This window comes from Chaetura pelagica, unplaced genomic scaffold, assembly GCF_000747805.2.
Source record: "Chaetura pelagica isolate M959 unplaced genomic scaffold, ChaPel_1.0 scaffold11, whole genome shotgun sequence".
NCBI lineage: Eukaryota > Metazoa > Chordata > Aves > Apodiformes > Apodidae > Chaetura > Chaetura pelagica.
In genome coordinates, this window is record NW_009952694.1 from 440,645 (window position 1) to 464,857 (window position 24,213).

General features: G+C 34.1%; 1 protein-coding gene across 1 annotated transcript in view; it reads right to left on the reverse strand.

Annotated features, from left to right (window-relative positions):
• The window catches only part of STRN3 (striatin, calmodulin binding protein 3), a 38,702-nt gene extending 17,064 nt beyond the window's left edge, over positions 1 to 21,638 (reverse strand). Inside the window, exons 1-8 of the mRNA XM_009993845.1 lie at positions 21,536 to 21,638; positions 16,938 to 17,011; positions 15,489 to 15,570; positions 15,000 to 15,179; positions 14,415 to 14,547; positions 12,654 to 12,795; positions 7,458 to 7,568; positions 2,533 to 2,673 (exon numbers count right to left, since the gene is read on the reverse strand). Coding sequence (XP_009992147.1) covers positions 2,533 to 2,673; positions 7,458 to 7,568; positions 12,654 to 12,795; positions 14,415 to 14,547; positions 15,000 to 15,179; positions 15,489 to 15,570; positions 16,938 to 17,011; positions 21,536 to 21,564 — 892 coding nt within the window. The 5' untranslated portion in view covers positions 21,565 to 21,638. The remainder of the gene's footprint in view (positions 1 to 2,532; positions 2,674 to 7,457; positions 7,569 to 12,653; positions 12,796 to 14,414; positions 14,548 to 14,999; positions 15,180 to 15,488; positions 15,571 to 16,937; positions 17,012 to 21,535) is intronic.
• Between the last annotated feature and the right edge of the window lie 2,575 nt (positions 21,639 to 24,213).

Here is a 24,213-nt window from a genome sequence, read left to right on the forward strand (position 1 = left end):
TTTGCATCAGAGGTGAATATTCCATCATTTAAAGTTTTGAAACTAATGCTATCTGAAATTTAGAAGCATATTTCTCAATCCTAATGAACAATATATATGTATATGCTGTGTAACTACATTTTAATTTATTTGCACATTTTATTTTAAAATAAGACATATCCAAACAAGTTAAAAAAATGGTTGCAAGGTGCTTTCATTAAAAAAGGCAGAAAAGAAGTAATTAAAGATGTGTGATGTTATAGCTACTAAAAATAAAGATCCACAACTCCAAATATCAAAACCAATTTATCAACAGAGCTATACAAATGATAAATTTAAATGAACTTAATGAATGTTTTTTCATCATCCAGGTATTTGTCTATCATCAGTATGATATTATCTACATAGCATTATATGTTTAACTGGGTTCACAACCAATAAATACCAAGAGTATTTATGTAACTGATGGAAGATTCTTTGTAGATGAAGCTAAGTGGAAAAAAATGCAATGATTAAATCTTTGCTTGGTCAATTCTAATCAGCACTTCCTACCCTCAAGTTATTGACATAATATACAATTAAATCAAGATCAAGCAGCAGTATCTGTACAGACTGAAACTGCTTTAATATCTAAAAAAATACATATGTGCATATATGCTGTTACTGTTTACTCTATGACAGGGGGCACCTTAATCTTGTTCTCCCAAGAATTAATATGTGGTACATCAGAAGCAGCAGTTACTGCTATTTTCTTTGTCAATCTATGGACTGACACCCCCACAATCTACAGATATCAAAAAAAGAAAACCTGTGAAAGTCGTAATTCTCTGTACAATACATTGGACAGAGAATCATGCTGCACTTTATTCAGTTCCTAGAAGTTACGCAGTATGGTGAAGTAGAAAGCCCAGTATCTCACAGCACAATTTTCTCATCCTATTTAAACAGGCACTTGAATGAAAAAAAAAACCAAGGAAACCAAAACCCACAGAATAAGAGGTTTAAAACATATGCCCAACCAATTCTAACCATAGTTTCCTTTTTCCCTGAATCGACTCCTGTCCTTCAGAAAAGCAGAAAAAAGTGAACTTAACAATAACTTCGCTCTCTATCTGAAAACAAAATTGTCAACCACTAACAACTGTAAGCTAGAAGGAATTAAAAAACAACACTAGGCTTGTCTGCTTGCAGCTTTGCATCATATAGAACAGACAAAACCTAAAAAAGCCATGTAATATTCAAGATAGAATTTCTGATGAAACAGCAAAATTTATAATCTTTACTATTATGCAGAAATCATAATTAACAGATATGACAGTAGAGATATTCATACTAATAATCTTAATGAATAAATCCCAAACTACAGTGAAAGACTGAGGGAACTGTAACTGTAGGGTCACATGCCCGTAATACCTTAACAAGGCTAAAAGCAACACCTAAAGCACGTGAAGACTAAACCTAAATACAACCTAAACATATGTCCAAAAGATTAAAAAAGTGGAACTTTACCGGTATGTTTTTCAATTGCACTCCACAGGTAAATTTGATACCTGTGGAGTATTATTTATGACTCATGTTTAAGTCATAAATAAAAACCAAGATGGAAAGAAAGGCAGTAAAAGACAAAGTGGGAAGACAAACACTTTTGTAAAATAATAGTGTGGGAGAGCAACAAAAAAGCCTCCCTGCAAAATTTATATTTTTCTGCTTGCCAGGTTACAGGCATTTGTGGGGGCAGGAGTGAAGGAAGAACAGCAGAACCAATAGATTATCAGAATCAGTAATAACACAGATTCTTTCCACTTCTGGTATAGCTGATATCATGCCAGGGCTTAAGGGTCAAAGATCTTCACAAAGGAGCCAAACCTGAATTCAGCTGAGAACAAGTATGTTCTGAGTAGAGGACAGAATTTACATAGTGGTATTCTAATCCTAAAGTTAATACAGTGAAAATCATTTCTTTAGAACAAAAACTTAAAAGGGAAACAGAAGATTCTGGACCATTTAGATAAGAGTCTGCTGCTAACTTCCATTGCCTCAGATAATCTTGAAGTTAAAACCAGTACAGTAAAAAAAGTGTCTTTGTACATTTCTGTTTATAAACCAAGAGAATTTTTAAAAAAACAAACATTAAACTTGAGGCAAAGAGATTTAGTCTCAACTTAAATAACCACTTTAAAATTTCATTTTAAAATGCAAACTATGCATCAAATGTAAATACTCACCTTTTTTCTCCTCAGGCAATAACGCCCTATTTGTAAAAGGTTTTGCTAACAGAGTGAGTCTGCAAATGGGGATTTAATGGTGAATAGTTTCACAACAAGCTCCTGTACATCAAGTTGTTTTAAAATGCTTCTGAAATAATGGTGAGTTACAAAAAGCCACAGAAACTCAAGCCATATTTTCATAAAGCCATTTGGGAAGAATTGCAAATAAAATAATAATGTGGCAATCTGCAATTGCATTAAGCTTTATAGAGGGGACAGTATATTACAGTGTATGCTTTCTAAAAGAGATCTCCTGAAATATAATAAGTAGCTGAATTTTTTGTACCTTCCTCTGCTCTTGCACCTTCATGATCAGTCATTCTAGAAGAGGGTGACCTAGATTGATTAATGATTCCTGAAGGGATGTGGGGTATCTCATCATCGCCCAGATCAGCTATCATGTCGTGAAGTTTTGTCCTGTTGACTCCTGTAAATTAATGTCAGCAGCAAAGATTCATTTGATTGCTACCGCTTGACTTGGCTGAAGTCTAAAAATCCATTAAACTAATTAAACAAGAATAATTACTGATGGGACCTCCTTCAAATAAATACAATGCTTTGCTTTTGTCTTTGTATATTAATAAAATTGGTATTTTGGAACTCAAAGGAAGGAGTTAATACATCAAATCTGAAAGCTACATGCAAACAGTTTTAATTCACTAAAACAAAGAATAAGTCCTTTGTGATCTGCAGATCTATTCTACAATTTCCTGCAGGAGAGAAAAGGATCATCTTACAGCCCCACTGAGATGTCAAGCCAAATATTAAAAGAACATTAACTATTAAACAAAATGCAAATTAATTAAACATTTGGTAATAATATTACACAACTTGAACTATACTAAACCACTTAACAATGAAAAACAGAGCACAAATAAAAAACAAATTTAAAAACAAGAGGGAAAGTACAGACAATTCATAAGGGGGGGTGCAACAAACAATTAACTTTACCTGCTTTTGAATGGTATTTAAATTGTATAAAATGTTTATTAAACACAAGGGCAAGAATGCTTCCACCACTGTATGAAACTGTAGATGCATGTTACACTTATTCAAGCATGCCTCTAGAAACAACACACACTGAATTATATGTGCATTAAATTCATTATGTAAACACTAACAAACACGAATAATATAATCTTATTTCTTTAATTATTTAGTTACTGCTTCAACCTTATAGCTTGCATGTCAAAAAGTCAAGTTTAAATCCAAGTAGAATTCCAGGGACAGAATCTCTTTAAAGAAAACAATACAAAACATAAACAACTTTAAATAGATAAAAGAGTCCCTCTTGGGACTGCAGGCAGTTATACTGTAGAACATTTTAAATAAATAAACCCACCATCCAGCCTCTGAAAACCATGCTTTTAAACTTGCTAAAATATAAGTTTTTACTACCCTTAAAAGGGCAGATTAGAACTTAATGCTTTCTTACTAAAAATGAGCATATTTTAAAATTATTTAAGAAACAATTTATTATACTGAGAGGGCATGTACCACTTTTATTCAAAATGAAATTTAAATTAAAGCAAAGCCTTTGTTGCCAAACAGTCGAAGGCAAACACTATAGATGGCAGATGACTTATCAAAAGCAGAACTGTTTGTTTAAACAGTTAAGCACTAAAATACACTTTCAAATAATACCTGATCATTTCAATTTTTAGACCTTACTGACAAAAAGATCTTTAAAATCTACGTGTTCAAAAATAAATATCCATCAGTAATTGAATTCTCTGGATATAATGAAGTATTATGTGGAGAGAGGGATGATAATGAAAAACATTTCTGGAAGCAGAATCATAGCAAAAGTATATCATGTATACCCCAAGAGGGATGCTATATAGCTATTCTCATTAATTCAAATTAAATCTACAAAGCCTCCTACTCCGGATTTGTTTGAGAATTAAAATAGCTTTCAAACATTTCCCTTATGCAACAAAAAATATTTCCCTGAGTAAGTTTCACTTCACTCACATGTAGAAGTGAGCCTGGAAACCTGTGATCTCAGCTAATGAAGTGAGTATAAAATAAATGAGGACTGTCTCTTTTCCACCAACAGTCACTAGGCTGACACAACTACATTCTCCTGGTACAACACTTCACAGCAGTTAGCAGGCGAGATCTCGTTGTAGAAGTCCTGCTTAGTATGGCCAGGTCTCTATCATACAGATCACAAACCCAGTTTTTCTCTTTAATGCACTTGTCTGTCAGCCACCCACCAATGGTGATCTATTTACCACAATGAACTCCAGAATAGGTTGTGGTTGGTTTGTGTCTTTTATAAATAATTTTTACTTCTATATAAACATAAGTAGTCTTCAACAAATAGGCTTTGGGTTATTTTACAGCTGATATTATAAAGGCAATTAGAGTGTGAGGTGTTTTTTTTGTTGTTGGAGTTTTTTTTCATATTGCGGGAAAAAAAAAGACACGGATAAAAAAACCAACCCAAAACCAACAAAAGTATTGAATGATGAAAATATAAGTGCTGACAGAAGATTAACTAAATTAAGGTGCTCTATCCAAAAGAAAACATGAATGCAGACTAAAGCAGAATAAAATCTACTTCTGTTCACTTATTTCTCTCACCATTTGGAATTAAAGTTACTATACTTGGGACATGGTTATGAAGACCCCGTTACAAAGACAACAATGTAAATGCAAACTAAAGTAGTTTCCAGATGCATATCCAACAAAAGAATGTCTGTCCTACTCTGCTGTCCCCAAAGTATTGCAAGAGGCAAGAGTCAATGCACACTTATTTGCACTTTGTGACGATATATATACTACTATACAGATAAATGCTGATATTGCTCAAAATAAATTGTGATAAAAGTCTGAAATAGACTGAAGTGCAAAGTAAGAGACGAATATTCAGAACGAAGCACGCGAATGATCAGACATGACAAGTGGGAACAAAGGGGGCCTACAATACTATTTTCACTCTCAGAATGTTAAAAAAGCTGAGAAAAAAAAAAAGTCTATGAATCAAATAAAAAAAACTTATTAAACCTGTCCAAACTCACATGAGTATTTTTACTGTGTGTGGAGTTCTCATTCAATTTGCTCAGTGATTTAGAGGCCAATTTTTATTGAAAAACTACTATCATTAATGTGATGCTAGTGCAGAATCCCAGAAACCGGCCTGTGAGAATATTTATATGAGCTCAGGGTTTCCCAAAGGAGAATTTAAACTTAAAATGCAAATGCTAAACAGTGACTTATGTGAGCTCACAGTTTTATAACACACGGTTGTCTCCTAAATATTCTGTTATGTGAACATAAGCAGGTTTCAGAATTTCTTCAGATGAAAATACTTCTTTAAATTTTGACAGTCGAACACACTGTCAAAAGACAATACATGTCAAATAATTGATAGCCAACAGCAGTTCACAGCAACTGCAAAAAAGCGGACAGCTAGGAAAGTTTTTATAATAATGTTGCAAAATTTTAAATTTTGCAATTATACATTTCACATAGAATAATTACTTTTTATTTTACATAACAGAGACAACCTATTTAATCAGCAATGCACAACGCTGGCATTTGCCAACTTTTGATACAGTAGTTATCTTTGTATGCTCCTCTTCTGGAAATTTTGACTTACAGATGGAAAAAGATTACAGAAATTGTCAATTGCATAGCAAGGAAGCAACAAGAGCAGGAAACAGTTTTTTTCTAGACAAGCCAAAATGATGCCACTAAAACAAATCTGAAGGCCTGAGAAGAGTTTTTCATACAATTTATAATCCTAGAACACTACTACTTGTCCCTGTTTTACAGCTGCTTACCTTGCACAAGACAAAAGTAGAAACTAACCCATGTAGTATGTGCAAAAACAGTAGAATCAAAACAAAAGCAAGGTTTCAAGAACTTCTGCATGAGGTAAAATAAATGCACAATTTTTGAGAGAAATATAAAAATCGCCTAAATATTTTTCCCCCAGAATTCAAAACAGTTGCTGTTATTTTGCAGCCACTGTGCTTACAAAAGTTTAAAATGTGAATTTTAGTAAGAAAATTTCAATTTAAAGTAGTCCACTTTATTATTAAAAGGTTTGTAACCCTACAAAATAATGTGAATTTGGTGTCAACTGCTGATTTACATGTTAGATGAGGACATCCAGAAGCACCCAGATTGCTACTGTAAGTACTAAACAAACAAAAAACTAGGTGAAAATCCTTACTTCAAGGATTCTGTATTTGTGTGTACATGCAAAACATGCAAAATTGCTGAAGAAAACAATCAACATGCACTGAGTTTTAATTTGTTAGATGTTAAAAAGTAAATTAAAATCTTAATAATTGCAGAATTGTTCAAGAAGTGTTGTATTTTCACTATAACTTAACTTAGTTAGTACATATTGACACAAAAGAAGAAAAATATTTTTTACTAAATAGTGCCAGAAACTGTTATAATATACTTTCAAAACAAAAACACTGTAACCAAGGGAGCTTCTCTATAGTGACAGTGATTTAATAACACTTTGTCCACTAAATCTTTGTAGAGTTAATGATGTAAGCTGCTAAAACAGTTTTACCAGGAACTTCAATATTGAAGTTTGGTACAACTTACATAGTTCAAGTATGTTAACCACTCTGAAAACTCTTGAAGAGTAAGGAGATGTCAAGCAAAATGTGGTAACTGCACAGAAAAGTGAAGGGCTCCATAAAACAAAAATTATATACTAAATAAAGCCACCAAAAACTTGGTATTTACATTACAGGCATTTTTCAATTCTCATTGCCTTAGATTGCAAAAATAAACAGCAATTATAGTGTGATTCAAGTTCATGTTAAAAAAAACCAACAAATAACCCAACAGAAACCTCACCCCCAATAGCACCATAGTATTATACTTTAAGAAATAAAGTTTAAATCTTTCACAAAACTTCAGAGCAGGAATACACTCAAAATCTGAGTTGTTCATTATTTTTGCATCACATTTGAAAGCATTTAGCTCTCTTTACCTACTTAACCTTAATTTTGAATGTATTTTCAAGGTTTCTCATGTAGGAAAAGGCTGTCAAAGGTTTTGACATATTCACATTCAGCAGGTAGAAAGTTAAAGTTGGTTGCCCCCATTAGAGAAAACGATGCTTAATGAAAAAAACAACACAACAAACAAAAAACAGAACTAGTGAGAAAAAAATGTCTTCTATATAGATAGGCAAAAAAGTGTTGCATTACAAGATTCAGAATCTGAACTTACTCTTTACCCCTTTCTTCCCTTTTCGTTCCTTCTTGTACTGTTCCTTCAGTTTACTTATAAGTCCCTGGTCTACATCCCAAACCTCAGCAGTTGGGGACAGGTCATCTTTGTCTACATGCAGCATATTATTAAAAGAAAAAAAAAAACAGCAATTGGCAATGCAAGCTGTTGGCTTACTATCACAGCTGTATAAAAGCATTAAAGTTCTTAGTAAATCTTTACTTTAAAGGTGCAGTCTCAGTTTTAAGTTTACAAAACACTAAGTCTTATTTCATACAGCTTTCCAAGGCACTGTATAATAGCAGTTAGATATTTGAAAATTTTATGTCAATTTGTTACTGAGGAACAAACAAATTAAGCTTCATAAGTAACTGTTTATGTTAGATAATGAAAGATGCACAAAATTCACTGATGTTCAGAAACAACTACTGCATCTTTAGAAAGACAGTGTTAAGAAATTATTCAGCCAGTGTTGAATATGCAAAAAAAAAAGTATTCATGCTATATCTCTCATGAAAATGCAAGCTGAGTAAGTCAGTGTCAGTTTATTCACGAAGACCACCATGCATCCTCTCACACTCACTCTACACGCACAAGAAAGATACCTTGGTCCTACATATAACCAGAAAAACAAGTCTATAATACAGGTTTTTACATAAAGATGAAGAAAAGTAATTCATGTAAGTTAATAAATTGACATCTCACTGCATTCCAGTAATTATAATTAGCAGAAATACACCATAAGGTTTCAGAACCTTTTTCTATTTGACAAATGTTGCAGTCAATTATTCTCTAAGAAAAGTCAAGTATCCACTTTTCTGAACTACACATATCAAACATTGCTGGAAACACAGAATTAATAACAAGATAAACTTGTTTCTAAGACACGGTAAAGGTAATATTCGCAGAAGCACTTTTGCTGGAAGACAACTAGGCAGCAACTAAACCTGGTTTGTGTGCCAGTTAAGCCTACACTCATAAATTCTTTGGACATAAAATCATAAACTAAGTTGCTCAGTTCTTAACTTTCACATGCCTATGTTATCAGTGATTTCACAAAACTGCAATTTTTGAAGTTGTAACCATTACAGTCACAAAAGTGAACAAGAGGAGCCATACATAGCAGAGACAAAGAAACATGCATTTAGGATGCAAACCAGTAGGAGTTTTCCAAGTACATGTTTCATGACAAAACATGACAATGCATGAGAAGATATTCTAGGATATTGATGTGTCTGCCAAAAGACCATCATCTAAATAGAGACAATTGATGACAGCAACAATCTTCATCAAAGAGGTGGAATATAGAAATGGCAAGGGTGTTGAAGGCATGAAATGTGTCACATAACAGCCAAGTTCTGAGCTGTACACAGAGAATTGCAGAGAGAGGAACGGAGCAGTAACATCCTACAACAAACTGCAGCTACAACTACCAAACTGCAAAGACAAAGAACTCAATCTTTATGATTGCAGGGCCCAAACGCAGACAGAGAAGAATAGCGATTATTCAGGAAACACAAGAGGCACAGAAAGATAAGTCAGAGGATATGCCCAAACAAAAGGGGAAGGAATTAGGAAAAAAACAACAAAAACCCCCCAAAAACCTAATGAAAGGAATATCAGTTAAGAATAAATTTTTAAAAAATAATCCAAAGCACCGTCAATAAAAGAAAAATAATCAGTTAGGTTGCAAGCAAAGAAGGATTTGAGAATTAAACTGAACAAGGTCCTGAACATACTTAACAGCAATGTAACACTGCTGTACAGAAAAAAGCAACAAGATGGTCATTCTGTTATGTTTCAAAAGTAGTCCACATCATTCACTGATGGTGATGACAATGTGCAAGTACCATTTCCAGTCTGCGCTTTACACTAGAAGTTTAGAAGATGTCTCTAGACTGTAAAAGAAACAGGGTATTTAGATATCATGACAAAGAATTTTAAGGAACTAGGTTCATTCAGTCAACAGAAAACAGGAAAAACGTAAGCCTGCAAATATAAATATTCAGAAACAATGGCATTGGCTGCTGAGATACGGGTTGTAAACACAAAACTAGATAAAACACCAATTCTGATTAATCAGAGAGGCTATGACATTGCAAAAAAGATTTAAAGAAAAACCCAGCAGCGTTTTTCTCGGGTATGCCTAGATACACGTAGCTATTTCAGAACAGAGTCATTTAACCAGAAGACCCTCAATAACTCCTCCCTAGTAGTAAACTTCCTGAAACTGCCTGCAGTGTTTATAACTGTGGGAAATGGTTCTACTTCTTCCCCACATAAGTCTAAACAAAATGCCTTTGACATCAGGACAGTGTGGAGGATCCACGATGTCAAACACCATCGTGGAGAATGAATTTTTAAATTTTTTTAAAAAATATTTATTTATTTAAAAGATGACCCAAGAGACACTGAATTCCAGTCACACTCTGCCACACAGAATTCTGGGCATAGTCCATCATTCTCTGACTCATTGTCCATCTGTAAACAGCACTTCCATGTTTCATGGAGATGAGAAATTTGTTGATGAACTCATAGTTAGTCATCAAAACCATAAACAGAATAAAAATACTACATAATATCCAATATATGTAATATGTAACAAAAAACATGGAACATGCTGCATACTTTAATTCTTTATTTAACACTGTTTGAATTTGCTCAACTTTCACTATTTTGAAGATAAGCTGTTTCTAAGTAAAGCATTTCACATGTCAGGACACTTTAAATTACAATGCCTGAAAATAATAAGACTCAAAGTATATTAAATGAAGCACAAAAAAAAAAATAAAAAATTGTGTTCATAAAAAGCTCTATTATAAGGAGAAAAAAAAAGGAACCCACACTCAGTGGCTTGCTTGCATCAGTCTCCAATAGCAAAAATGTAGCTATCAAACTTGGCAATTAACTGTTTTAGTATATCTAAAGTTAGATCTATGGATAATACTTTGATAATTATTTTAAGTTACAATAAAACAAGATTAAGCAATACATTTACATTGTAAACATCGGAATTTTGGTTTCTAGATACTAAATAAAAGCTTTATAAAGAAATTCACATGTAAACATTAACATTTTTTTCAGAGAGCCTGAATCTTTGCAAGAGTAAGAAGTGACAGAGAATATCAATGACAGGAAAACACAGGAAGAAAAAAAACTGAGAAGAAAACAGAACAGAGCAACTATTTACATTATGAAGGTAAGAAAAAAACAACTTAGAACTGAAATAGTAAAGTTGATGGTCAATGTAGTTATTTCCAAAGTAACTACAAGTATTCATTTAAAAGAAGGTCCCTGTCAAAAAGTAAATAAATGGATGGACCTGAGCATTTCAAGTAATAAACAGTTTCATATAGTTCAAAATTATGTGACAGGCTAAAATAAATTGATTTAGGCAATGTATTATTTTAGAAGGCATTTAAGTGGGACAATATTTTAAATGTTTTTTTGATAGGTAATAAAGACACATTGACTTGAAATATTTCAGATTTACATACTGATCTTTAAAGAACTGACACTGAACACCATTACCTGATGGACTGTATCCTTAGATGTTCATTTAAGAAAAGAACTGCTGTACTAAAATTGGTGACATACTCTGAAAAAAGCATTGCTGCTATAGGTGGAAGTACACCTTCTGACTCATTTCAATCATAAGTCAGTACAAAATATACAACTTATGGATATTGCTTTTACATGACAAAACTCAGAACACATCCTTTTTAAGATGGAAATAGGCTTATGCTTTTTACCTCCTCCCCAGTTTCTTGACTCTGACATGAGCATTTTAGTAACAATGGACTTATTGCAGTTAAACCAGTTGTCACAAAAAGGTGGTCATAACTGCATACAAAACGCCAACATTCCCTTCCTCACTCTTGCTATGGGTTTGCCTCACTCTTGCTACGGGTTGTTTGAACTGTGCTTAAAACAGCAATCAAACCTGTTCTCTGAAAAACATAGTGGGTCAATTTGAGTTTTAAAATAGGTTTTTAAATTTTATTGTCTGTTATTTTTGAGACAGCAACTGAACTGCTTGAAAACAACATTTAAAAATCTAACTTGAAATTCAACAGTGCAATAAATCAGAACCTTCCATTCTGGGTAACTACCTGAGAAGATGACAGAGATATAAATAGGCTGCAAAGTAATCTTGGAAAGCAATAACTTGAAATTTCAACAGACAAGCTAGTTCAGTAAGTTTCAGCAGTCTGCTGTGAAAAAATGGATAAATCTTTGCATGAATTATAGTATCAAGTTGTCTTTCATTTTATGCACAATAACAATAAGACTGATGCTAGAACTTTCTGTGTGACTATACATTTGAAAGGATGTTGCACACTGAAAGTCAAAACCTTGGCTTCAGGGTCTATGAGATGTTTATACCAAGAGATTTGCCTGTTAGGCTAAAAAAAAAGACAACCAAGAAACAAATCAAATAACATCACCTTCAAATGGAAAGACCACAAAGCAATTAAAATGCTTCTAAAAAGAGAAAGGCATTGCCAAAACTAAAAGCAATGGTTTGTCTGGCTTCATCTTCCAATTAGCAGTAAGACTGAGTTTTAACAATAAAGGTGACTAATCCTTTGATACCAATTTTCAGGACAGAATGCTTTCTAATCCTTGGTACCTTCCCAATTAGGCCTGGATGATTTTCCTGGAAGATGTGCCAGCACTCTGATTATTATTTACATTCTCTTTGCTCACTGAGGTGTTTATCTAAGTATGACAAATTAATTGTCTCAATAAAATAAAAGGGTCAAACAAGATGACCTAGTGGCACCTTTTGTCCTTACAATGCAAGACTTCCGTTACACAACCCCAAAATTGCTTGAGTGTTCAGAAGCTAAGATGATCCATTTCCAATTTTCAAGGGAGATGTGAGTTACTTGGTTTATTATTCCTTTTCCTGCCCAAATTCTGTCCCTCTTTCAGTTTCTTCATTTGAAATTCACAGGCTCCAGGAGTTTGACTTAGCATATTTTGTTTCTCATCAAATTAATAACCTACTTAATTTTATTATCTACCCTAAAACATACTGTTTCAGCATCCAATACACTACTATTTAAGCATCAGCATTTTACCATCACAATCATCCCACACATCCACACCCTCTTAGCAGCTGTTGCACCTCTTACGTATTATCATGAAGAAGTATTCCCTTATTTCTAAATGCTTTTGTTAGCATCTTACCCCACTCTGTTCCATCTCCTGAACTGCGAGCTTCTCCAGCTCCCTCACCATCTTCAGCTGTCACTAAAAAATCAAATTCTTTCAAAGCTTCTTCAGTATCAGGGTCATCTGTAAGGTCAGCAGCTAAACCTTCATTACCAATCTGCAAGAAGATACAACATTTTTCTGCATTTGAGTAACAGTTTTTTCTACTCAAATACTTAGTTTAGAAGGTATTTAGATTACTTTCACTGAGACCTTGGTTGCAGATGAGTATATTTTTCAACACAAAATGCAGCAAAAGACACATATTTAGTCAGATCTAGAGTTGCTTATAAGGAAAAAAAAGAGCAGTGCAGTCTAGTGATCACTAGGAAATGAAAATAATACTGACACCAGGCTTATGAACAATAAATCACATACATCCCAGGCTTCATTCCTTATTTAAACATAAATGGGAAAATTTTGTTGATTTTCTTGCAATATCAACAGCTCTACTGAGATTTACAAACAAACTGTTTTCTACTGGTCCAGAAGCCCTTTTTCCTTTTACCTTTCTCGTCTATTTCAGTGTTAAGCATAAGCTTGCAAAATATGGCATTTTCAGAAAAGTGCCTTTTTACTAGATCTACCATACCTCCACCTTAAACAAAACAGACACTAAGGCATTAGTGAATAAGTTTTCTCTCATTCTGAAGGTTAAGGAAATTTCCACAATAACCTTTTGTTATGTTCTTATGACTTGCAGAATATTCTTCCACTTTCACAGAGAGAGACAATTTACAAAAATAACTATAATCTATCCTTCTACTTTCTACAAAAAACAAGCTTTGTGAAGAGTCAAAAAATGAGTGTAGTGTCTTCACATGTGCTTGGAGTTTTACGTACTGGATAATTGTTTTTATCAGACTTATCTGCTGCCTTAGAACGAAAAAGATTCAACCGATTGCTGAATTAATCCCTTTACCAGAAGTACAAGTTAATACAAAAGGCGTGGTGGAAAACTTTTCCTGACAACTGGAGATGAAGACTTGCATCAAGCTGTGGTAACGCTGCTAGCTATTTAAGAGAATTAAGAGATAGCCAGAGGGGCCATCATGCAACAGAATACTCTACTGAGCAAAAAGTAATAAAGCTGTCAGTATAACATTCATAAATCAGCCTCTTTACATAAAGAAACTCTAGTGACAGGGAGAGTCTTCCAGTGCACAAGGAGAAAGAAGCAAAAAGGAATAGGTAATAAAGTCTTTCCTACCTAGAAATCATGGAATGGAAAACTAAAAGACAAAAAACTTAATTGAAACTTAAACAGAAGATTACTGGAGACCAGTCTCTGCTACATTCTTAATGTACTTAGTAAAAAGGAAAAATTAAATGCTTATTTGGCATGGAACCGATTTTTTTTTCCCCCATTACATAATTTAGTTTCTTTTAAGAAATCGCTCCTATCTTCCCCAAAATTCAGACAGGAAGCACATCATATTCTGCTAAATTTGCCTCATAAAGGAACTCAAAGTACACAAAGAAGCTGAGATAGTCAAATTAATTATCTCTTTCAGCAGTTAATTCACATTTGCAAACAGGTTGTTTGGTTCTTTAAGTTTTCAAACTAAAAAACTAAACCAACAGATTTACCAATTATGCATCTGCTTACAATCCACTCCAAGAGAAAAGGTAAAACAAACATTTTAACATGATACATCTATAGTCACCTGGGGAAAAAAAAAATCCCTTTTTAAAGGGCATTTCAGATCTATATAAAAATTTTTTAAAGTATTTTACTTTGTGTTTCTTATTTATCCGGTGCTTTTCTTTTCCTTCTGCAATATCTTCTATCATGTCACTCTCCTCTTCTTCATCACTATCATCTGCATTTTCTAAGAAGTTAAATGTTTCAAGAACGTCACCAGAATTCCTACATAAACAAACATATTAACAGAGAATCTGTTTTACTTGCTGAAGAGATTTTAGAAGATCAGATGAAATGCACTTGCTATATAACAGCTTAGGAGTTTAAAACTAGCAAAACAAGACATGGTTGGTATGAAGCAGTTCCTACAGCTGCCTAATCGCTTATTACAGTAGTATAACTCAACAGACTCTTTCCTTATATAACAACTCCAAAGTGGTTCTATGGCATAAATTCAGCTTCAATACTCTATATATTTTCCTGTATATAGTATGTGTGGAATACATATACCTATGTTCCTATGTATTATCAATTTCAGTTAAATTCATAATCATAAGTAGTCAGCTACACTCACGGTTACTGAGAGACTCTAGAGCTGAAAGTTCAACAGGAACTGACCAGTACATATAAATGACTACATAAAACAAACTTCATGCATTTCTTATCGCTTCACTTACCGTTTGATTTCCTGTCCCTTTTGCTTTGACGAAGGAGATTCACCCCCATTGAGGATCTGTTCTAAGTTCTTTGTCTCTACTGAACCATTTGGTTCTGAATTGGAGAGCCCAAGCAAAGACCTTACCCGCTGGGAGCGTACATCCAATATTGTATCTGTGTAACCTACTTCCTGAAGATACCTAGATGCATTAAGAGACGACAGAAAGGGTAAAGCGTATTCGAGGGAGAAGGAAAGAAAATAGTATTGACTGTTAAAAATTAATCCCACTATTGTATTGCTTATGGAAAATAAGTTTCATTGCTATCCATCTCATACAGAAGACTGTACTCTCCACTGCTTAAAGTTCAAGACTACGAACTCCTGGAAACTGAACCATTATTCGCCTATCTCAATTACTGCATTTCATCGAGTATTTAATTTCATATATACAGCTTGTCATACTTCAGGAAAACATTTGAATACACCAATATTCAACAACATTACTTACTGTCTTAGTAACTGTCTGCCTTGCTTCCAGGTCAATTGGCTATTCTGAGGTACTGCAGGAACCTCCATATCTTTGGTTTCTTCTGAAAGATATAGTGTAATAGTTGAGTGGGTTTTTTTTTTTTGGTGGTTTGTGTGGTTTTTTTAAAAGATCAATTTACTTTTTTACAAGACACCAATGAAACTAAAAGCAAACCTCAAAATAAAAAGCTTTAAATCAGATGCAATCTAATGTTTAAATTAGATTAAATCAGTGTTTTTTAATTTAAACTATTTTTTCTAATTCTTTACTGAAGCTTCAAGCAAATTCAACAGAACAGAATCAGTTAAAAAATCCTCACCTCATAACATGCAGAAAAGGAATTAGAAAAACATTTAGCTTGTACACAAAAGAAAACCTTGCCCTGATCCGCTGAAGTGCTACTGCTAAGAAAACAGGCACTTTCTTTCACAAAGCAGGGATGCTTAGAAAGCAACATGGAAAATACAGTTAAAATAAGAGAAGCAGTAACATATATCAGGATTTTGATAAAACAAACATTTCAATTTAACAAAAATTCCATCAGTTAACTATCAACAACAAAAATCTAGACCCACTGCATTTTTACTATTGTAGGGACAATAAAACATAATACAAACTAATAGTTTAAGGATTTTAACATCTAACTTACACTGCTTTTAAACACATACAAAAAAATCCCTTCAAGCAAAAAAATGAACAATGATCTCCAGTTTCAACTGGCTATAAAAGTACCCAAAATGTGACACTTCTATAGCAGAAAAAAAAACAAACCATAACCAAAACCAAAAAGGAGGGGGAGGTAAATAAAAATGTGTAGACCACAATTTTAAGGCACATTACATAAATACAGGCCAACAGTGTGACTTCCCTAAGACCCACATTTCTAAAGAAGCCACATGCAATTAAGTAGTCCAATACTGCTATGAAAAATGCTTTCCTCTATCTCCAATATTGTAAAAAGCAAAACTGTTACAAACAACTTTATATATACATTGCAAAATCAGATGCCAGCAAGGATAGCACTATTTTTCCCTTAGGACTTTTTTCCTTGATTTCAGATAAAAACAGAAATTCAATTATTTCTTATGTTTATTCTGCACTTTTGCTTTCTTTCTGGATAGATGGCAAATGGCAGAAAAATATTAAATCCATAAAGAAGGGGCATTATAAGAAATAATGAGTAGGAGTGGCTAAATAAGGAACTGTCTAACTTTAAGCTTTCTTTGACATTCAGATCTCTTTCAAAAAAGGAAAGGTCAATTAATTTTTATGTTCACATTAAACAATATTAACCCAATACTAGATCTTTCCTAGACATCTTCTCTATAACATACCTAAAGAAGGAAAGCTGAAATAAATTGGAAAGATCAGATCTAGAACAGTGTACAAACACATTATCATAAAACAGACTATTGTAAAAAAAATTACCTGATTCAAAAGTTGGCATTTTCAAGTCACCTTGGTTCAATTCTGTGCCATATTTTAATTTATGATATTTTGCCCTAAAGAAGTATGCAAATATTTAACAAATTAGTACATAATGCTTTTATAAAGTAAAAATATTCTACCATTCCCATTTAAAACAACCACACTAACACAATACAATTTATCCAAATAAAACTTCTAGATATCATATCATACAACTATATCTTGTCTTTCAAGAACAGTTTTAAGTTAACCTTAAAATTATGAAGTAACTTATATAGAGTTTGGAATGTTCTCCAAGAATGTGTTATTTTTCATGTGTGTCAGCAACTAAGAGAACTTTCCAAAAAGTGATTCAACTATTTAGCAAAAATTATTGTTTAGATGTGTCACTGTCACAGCTAGCCCATCACACTCTGGTGAATAAACTGTACATTTGGGATTCCTGTCTATTTGCTACCTTCAATTGCCACTTCAATTTCTCTTCTGCTCTGTCCTTCCTTATTGTAAGAGATCTTTCCCTCTGAAGAACCATGTTAAGAGTGCTAGATTTCTTCATCATAGGTATTCTCTTACTGATTCTCTGTTCCTCATTGACCAGAGGCTTAGCCTCCCAATTCCTGCTCAGTTCACTGATGCAAACATGCCTCACTCCTTCCTTTCTCCTGATGTCTGACCCTCTAACCTCTCTTCATCACTTCTTTAAAAAAAATCTGTCTTTAAAAATCTACCTTTATCATAAACCTTTCACAATTTGACTTTTGCTTCATAAAACAAAAACACCTGAAATCTCAGGAAAAAGAACTCCAGGTATTCTGCAATAGAGTCTAAGTGAAAAATCTCTGTAAGAAATATTAGCAGCCACATTTTAAAGAAGTCTCTATAAAACAAAGCTGTCTTCATAATTCTAAATTAAACAGCTGAGCAAAGTTTTAAGAATAACTAAACCTCATTTAGTTCCCACCAACTTTAAACACTACTCTCAAATACAAAAATTATTGAGAAAAGACACATAATGGAACGTGTGCTGGACAAACCCAAGGATTTCTAACAAATTTTCTTGGCTGAGTCACTGCTGCAAGATTTTCTAAATTGAAGGTAAAAGTTAATCTCAAATGCTGCCTGACATATTTGAAGATTTTATCCTAAATTACAGAAGTTTCTGCTAAATTTGCAATTAGAAACAGTCCTATCAAACTGTCAGTAGATGGCACTACTGACTCTTTAGAGTGAGATAAAATCCTGCATTTCTCAGCAATCACATTTTAACTGAAAAACGAAGGCTCCTGAAGGCTACTGACCCTAATCTTACTGTCAAATTAAATAATTTCTTTTTCATTATTTGTCAGTATGTTCATATTTCATGCACGCACTAGTAACAATGTCTGATCTAGGTGCTTTCTTTAAACCAAGAGACAAAGTTTTGTTCCACATTGTAATAGGACAATGTTCCACCAAGCTTTCCAGGTAAAACACACAGACTATGATTTATGTATCCTATAAAGTAGTGTACATTTAGGGGTTAAAAAAAATAATAATTAAGAAATTGTGAAGTTAAATAAAGCTGATGAAACATTTCTGTTCAATTAAATTGAAAAGCCAATCTAAATTTGTTCAATTTAGAGCTGTGGCAAATAATATTTAGGGCTAGTTGTTTCATTTTGGTGCTACAATTCCAAACATTAAAATTCTGCTTTAATTTTTTTTTGGAGAAGATAATAAGGTACCTGATCTAAAATTGTACCAAGGACTAGGCATTACAAATAAGCCAAAAGAAATCTTTATAAATTCCAATAAACTATTTGCACACATACTCATCTCCATATTGTCATACAAAAAAGGGTAATTACATCTCAAAAATCACTAACAAGCTGCAGTGTTGTTGACAAGTCAGTGATGCTACTCTCCCACACCACAAAGTAACTGAATTCTACAGGAGGCATCTTTTGAATTGAGTATTGTCTTGCTATTCTTCTAAGGCTAGGTTTCCATGAGTGAAAAAGTAGGAGAAACAAAGCCCGAAGTTGATGTGCTATTCAGCTGTTAGTTGCAATGAGATGAGTGGCTCAGACTATACAAGTTAAATCTGGTTGGGTCTGCAAAGCACTGTAAAGGAATATCCACTCGCTACAAACAAAAAATCCCAGACATAACTAGTTAAGGCCTAATCTTATTACAAAAATGTATACAGAACTACTAAAATATTTAAGGACATTGAAAAAGAGAGTTTATTTTTCCAAAACTTTATCAGACCTGTTGCACACCTACTTAAGACATCAATACTTCAAATATCAAACTATTTTGTATCTATTACTGCATTTTATTTAATCTTACACACTTAATGTCTTGTTTCATACCCTTCTGCAAAATCATGATAGTCATCATTGCCTGAATGTGTTTGACTCCCTAGAATCCAGTATTTCTCTGCACAAAACTTGACAGTGTCAGGGAGTTAGCAACCAGAAGAGAAGTGGTGGAAGGAATCAGGTGCAATACTGAGAATTGCTGTCAACAATTTTCAGATCTGAAATCCTTAGAATTTATTTTGCTTTGGGGCTGGTTCTTTTTAATTAGTTGTGATTCTTCATTCAGAGAAACAATGGCAAAAAAATAACATCTATTATCCTGAACTCTTCATTCAGTGCAAAAAACCAAGAAACTAATTTACCAATTCTTGGATGACTTATTGACAAGTCACTACCTGCTTGCTTCATAATCCATCATACTTCCACAATTAGATCCCTTCAAACTACTGGGTATTTGTAGCAAAAAATAACAGAAAGCTTCCTCATTGCTTCCCACATATTTACCAATCAAACCCAGAGTTTCAGTTCCTGTTTTTAGCAATCTTCATGACAATTCTGGCTCGGTCTTAAGCATGAATTTTTCTCTTGAAAAGTATGCAGCGTTGGCTTGCACCCACTAGCCACCAGAACTGAAGCAAACTGTTTATTTTTGCTGTTCTGCTTGTGTACATGTGATTAGAAGTTTCTCACCCATCAGAAAAATTTTGGAATTTCATGGGAAGTCAAACTACAAAGGCAGCTGTAATTTCAGGGAAAAGTAGGAATGAGGTTTCACCAATGCCATTTCTCTTCAAAATCTGCATTCTATTACGTCCTCACACTCCAGCTGTAATTAACTGCCTCTGATTTAGCTCATTAATTAGGCAACCCTCACAGCCTTACAGTGTGCATCTGCACTAAGTCTCTATGTGCAGCACATCGAGTTTATACTGCCAAAATTACCAAAATTTTTCCTTCAACTTCAGAAAGTTACCCAAAACATAACAGCACATTATTCCTTTGATATGTTCAAGGTTCTTAAAATAAAGAGTACACATATCCCAACATTTTGCACACTTGAATCCAGAGTGACTTGTATATTACCTGTATGACATACCAATGTAAACTTTAGCCTCAACACTGATTGGAAACTGAGTTCCTTTCCATTTCAAGGACAGGGCTAAAGAAATAGATCTTTTCTGCCTTTACTTCACCAGACAACACATAATGTGCCAATATGGCTTTCTGTATGAACATAAGCTGTTTCCTGAAGCATCTTTATGCTGTACACTTCACACTGAGGTACAAAGCCATCCTTGCCAAAACTTTAGTTATTAATATGAAACAAACTAATCCACGTTATTTCTGTACTAGTCAGCGTACTCATAGTACTAAGTCACAATGTAAAATCTACTTAGACACACTTACTCTTGGACAACTAACTAAAAAAGTCCAAGTGAAGCCTCACTACACTTTACAACAAAATTTTAAGATTACTCTGGCAGACATGTTCCCCTCAAAACAAAATAAACAAATAAAGCTTACCTATTTTGCTTGCCTAATCCTCAATATATTTACACTACTGGACTCAACTACTTCTTAAGAGCAAGTTAAAATTAAATGTGAAAACTGAGTCCACTACGGAAAGTACAGGCACATGACAAGATTATTTTTCTCATGTTTTTGCAAAATTAACTACTAATTTTAGCCAAATGAAATAGCCAGGCAACAGAAGAGAATATATGTTTGAAGGAAACTAGCCTGCATGGACTGAATGGATTTTTAATTTTTCATGCATTAAATTAGTGCTACAGAAAACACATGTGCTGAGACTGAAAATTTCAGCACCTAGCACATAAAAACCTTACTTCAAAAGGTAATAATCTGTTAAGCCACAAAATCTATTTTTAATTATGCAACATAAAAATAGTTGTAGGGAATAAAGAGAACAGTAATTTTTAATCCTTTCAAGTTTAATATCAACAAGGAGCAGGTAAGTGTACAGTAAATAAGGTATACACATTTTTGGAACTATTATTCCTGCTTAGTATACCATTCATCTAACTCAGAAAAGGAAAAATGCAATTTGAAATGTCTGTGTTTAAGAAACTAGTCCAAACAATTTCGAAATTATACAACTATTTATTATAGCAGACACTGAAGATCATCAGAAACACAGTGTAAAGATGACCAACTATAAGGACAGTTGACATACAGTAACTGTGGAATCATCTAGTAAAGATAGCTGACATTACATGATGGAACCCCTGCGAAGTTTTCTAGGTCAGATAAAAGCTGAACAATTTGTATACCTACCTTTCTTGTTTTAATGCATATTCTAACATTTTTATTCTTCTCACTAAATCTTTCTTCAAATTTTCTTGACCCTTTCTTTCCCCTTGTAAAAACGCTATCCGAGCCTGAAAACAAAACAAAACAAAGTTTGTTGAATAAAAATGTAGTCTCTTCATGACAAAGTGAAGGGGCTTTGATTTTGTCTTTTGCAAGCCAAAATCCTACAAAAGACAGGAGGATTTGCAGACGTGAATAAAAAATTTCAACACTTAACAGTATTACTGGATTGGCCAGCATTACAAGAAACCACAAACTCATTTGTCCACATTATGACTTTAAACTGACTGAAGTCATTTGGTAGCTAATTCAAGACAAGATTCAGTACAAAATTTTACTGGAAGACGAATTTTAAAAGGTAGAAAAAGGAAAGTAGAGACCACATTGCTCTACAGAACTCAAGATAAACTCCATCATTAGAGGTGGCACACATACACACACAAAAAAAGGAAGAGCTACAATCTGCACCTTATGTATCCTTGAAGATTTCTAAAGGAATGGTTTCAAGTTTTCATTACTCTCTGTGGTTAGAGAATGAAACTGCATAAACAGGAGAACAGCATTCTTGGACTGCACCTTTTTCAATACTAAGTGATATCACCACACAAAACTTCATACCTCAGCCCCGATTTTAGTCTCTCTGGCTTTGTGCTCAATGGTAAACCGACTCAGAATGTATTCTTTTATCTTGCAATAGCTAACTAATGATTTAATAAATTAAAATTTAATGAGCACTAAGCAATTAAATCCTATTGAGAACCAGGCAGTTATCAGTATTTCAGTTAGAAGTCTATCATGAAAGCACTTTCAACTAACCACTGCTACTTGGTGCGAAAGTGTAATGCAGCAAACAGCACATAATAATAAAGAAAAAAACCAAAACACCACAACAACAGACTTCATAATTACTGCACAGATACTTCAAGATACAAGGTGGAAACTAAGATTCAGAATCAGCTTTTCTAAAAGTGGGCTCCCAATGGAAGGGGATAGGGGAGCTGAGCAAACCCATTCAACTGCAATTATGTTACTTGGATTCTAAAAAAACTATACAACTGAGACTAATCCAATAGGAAGTTAACTGACTTCTGAAGAAAACTACAATTTTACATAATTTGCACTCTAGTATTTCAGGCAGGAAATGACCAGAAATTTTCATCAGCCTGACTTTTTACCCGAACTTTTCACTAGTCGGGGATAAGACAACAAAATGTAAACAGAAGTGCAAAAAAAAAAATAAAGTTGTTTAAAGCACAGCACCGTACTTTAAAAATATGAAAATTACTTAACACACAGACTCTTTTTAAAATAAATCCACAACTAAATACTTTTATAATTATCATCAGAAGTTTATGAAAGCTCTTGTGATCTTTGACTTGAATGCAGTTCTCAACTCTTTCCAAAATTCAGATCTTCCGTAAGCAAAGGTTTCCTTTCCTGCTATTAGTCCTCTTTAAATTGGCAACACCCTTTTTCACAAATCTTAGTTGCCAACGGCAACTGCTGGGCCTTATTTCATCCTCAGTTTGCTGATAACAGAGAGGAAAATAATACAGCTACAATCATACATGGAGGGAGGCTTCTGCTTCTGAAATGGTCACAGCCAAACTTTTCTCCCTCTGGAAATATTTCTCAAGTATTTGCCAAAGCAGAATCAAGTAGCCATATTTACAAGGCATTTCCTGTATCTCATACTTTTCAACCAAAGAATCATAGGGATTGGAAGGCACCTCTGAGTATCACCAACCCCCACTGCTACAGCAGGAAGACCTAGGGCAGATCACACAGGAATGTGTCCAGACAGGTCTTGAAAGTCTCCAGAGAAGGAGACTCCACAATCTCTCTTGGCAGCCTGTTCCAGGGCTCTGTCACCTCACAGTAAAGAAGTTTTTCCTCATGTTGACATGAAACTTCCTGTGTTGTAACTTGGTGCCTTTTCCCGTTGTCCTATCACAGGGCCCCACTGAAAAGAGACTGGCCTGTTCTTGACACTCACCCTTCAGGTATTTATAGACATTAATAGGTCCCCTCTCAGTTGTCTTTTCTCAAGAGACTGGCCCATTCCTGACATTCATCCTTCAGGTATTTACAGACATTAATAAGGTGCCCTCTCAGTCTTCTTTACTCAGAAGTAAAAAGCCCCAGGTCTCCCAGCCTTTCCTCAAATGACAAATGTTCCAGTCCCTTAATCATCCTTGTAGCCCTCCATTGGACTCTTTCCAGCATATCCCTGTCCCTCCAGAACTGGGGAGCTCAGAACTGGACACAACACTCCAGCTGTGGTCTTAGAGGGCAAAGTAGAGGGGGAGGACAACCTCCCTCAACCTGCTGGACATACTGTTCTTAATGCATCCCAGGACAACACTGACTCTCTTGGCCACGAGGGCACACTGCTGTCCCACCGATAACTTGTTATGCACCAGGACCCCAAGTTAATGACTTAAGTGATCATATGATCTTGAGACTCCATATACTACAGAAATGTTATAAAAACATACAACCCAAAAATTCACCCTACGAAAATAGCCCTCAAAAAATAATTTATGTACCGCAGTATTTATAACAATCTTCACAGGGCCCAAAGGGTCAACAGAAAGGTTACCACACAAGAACACACTTTGTAATTGGGTATTTGTCATTTT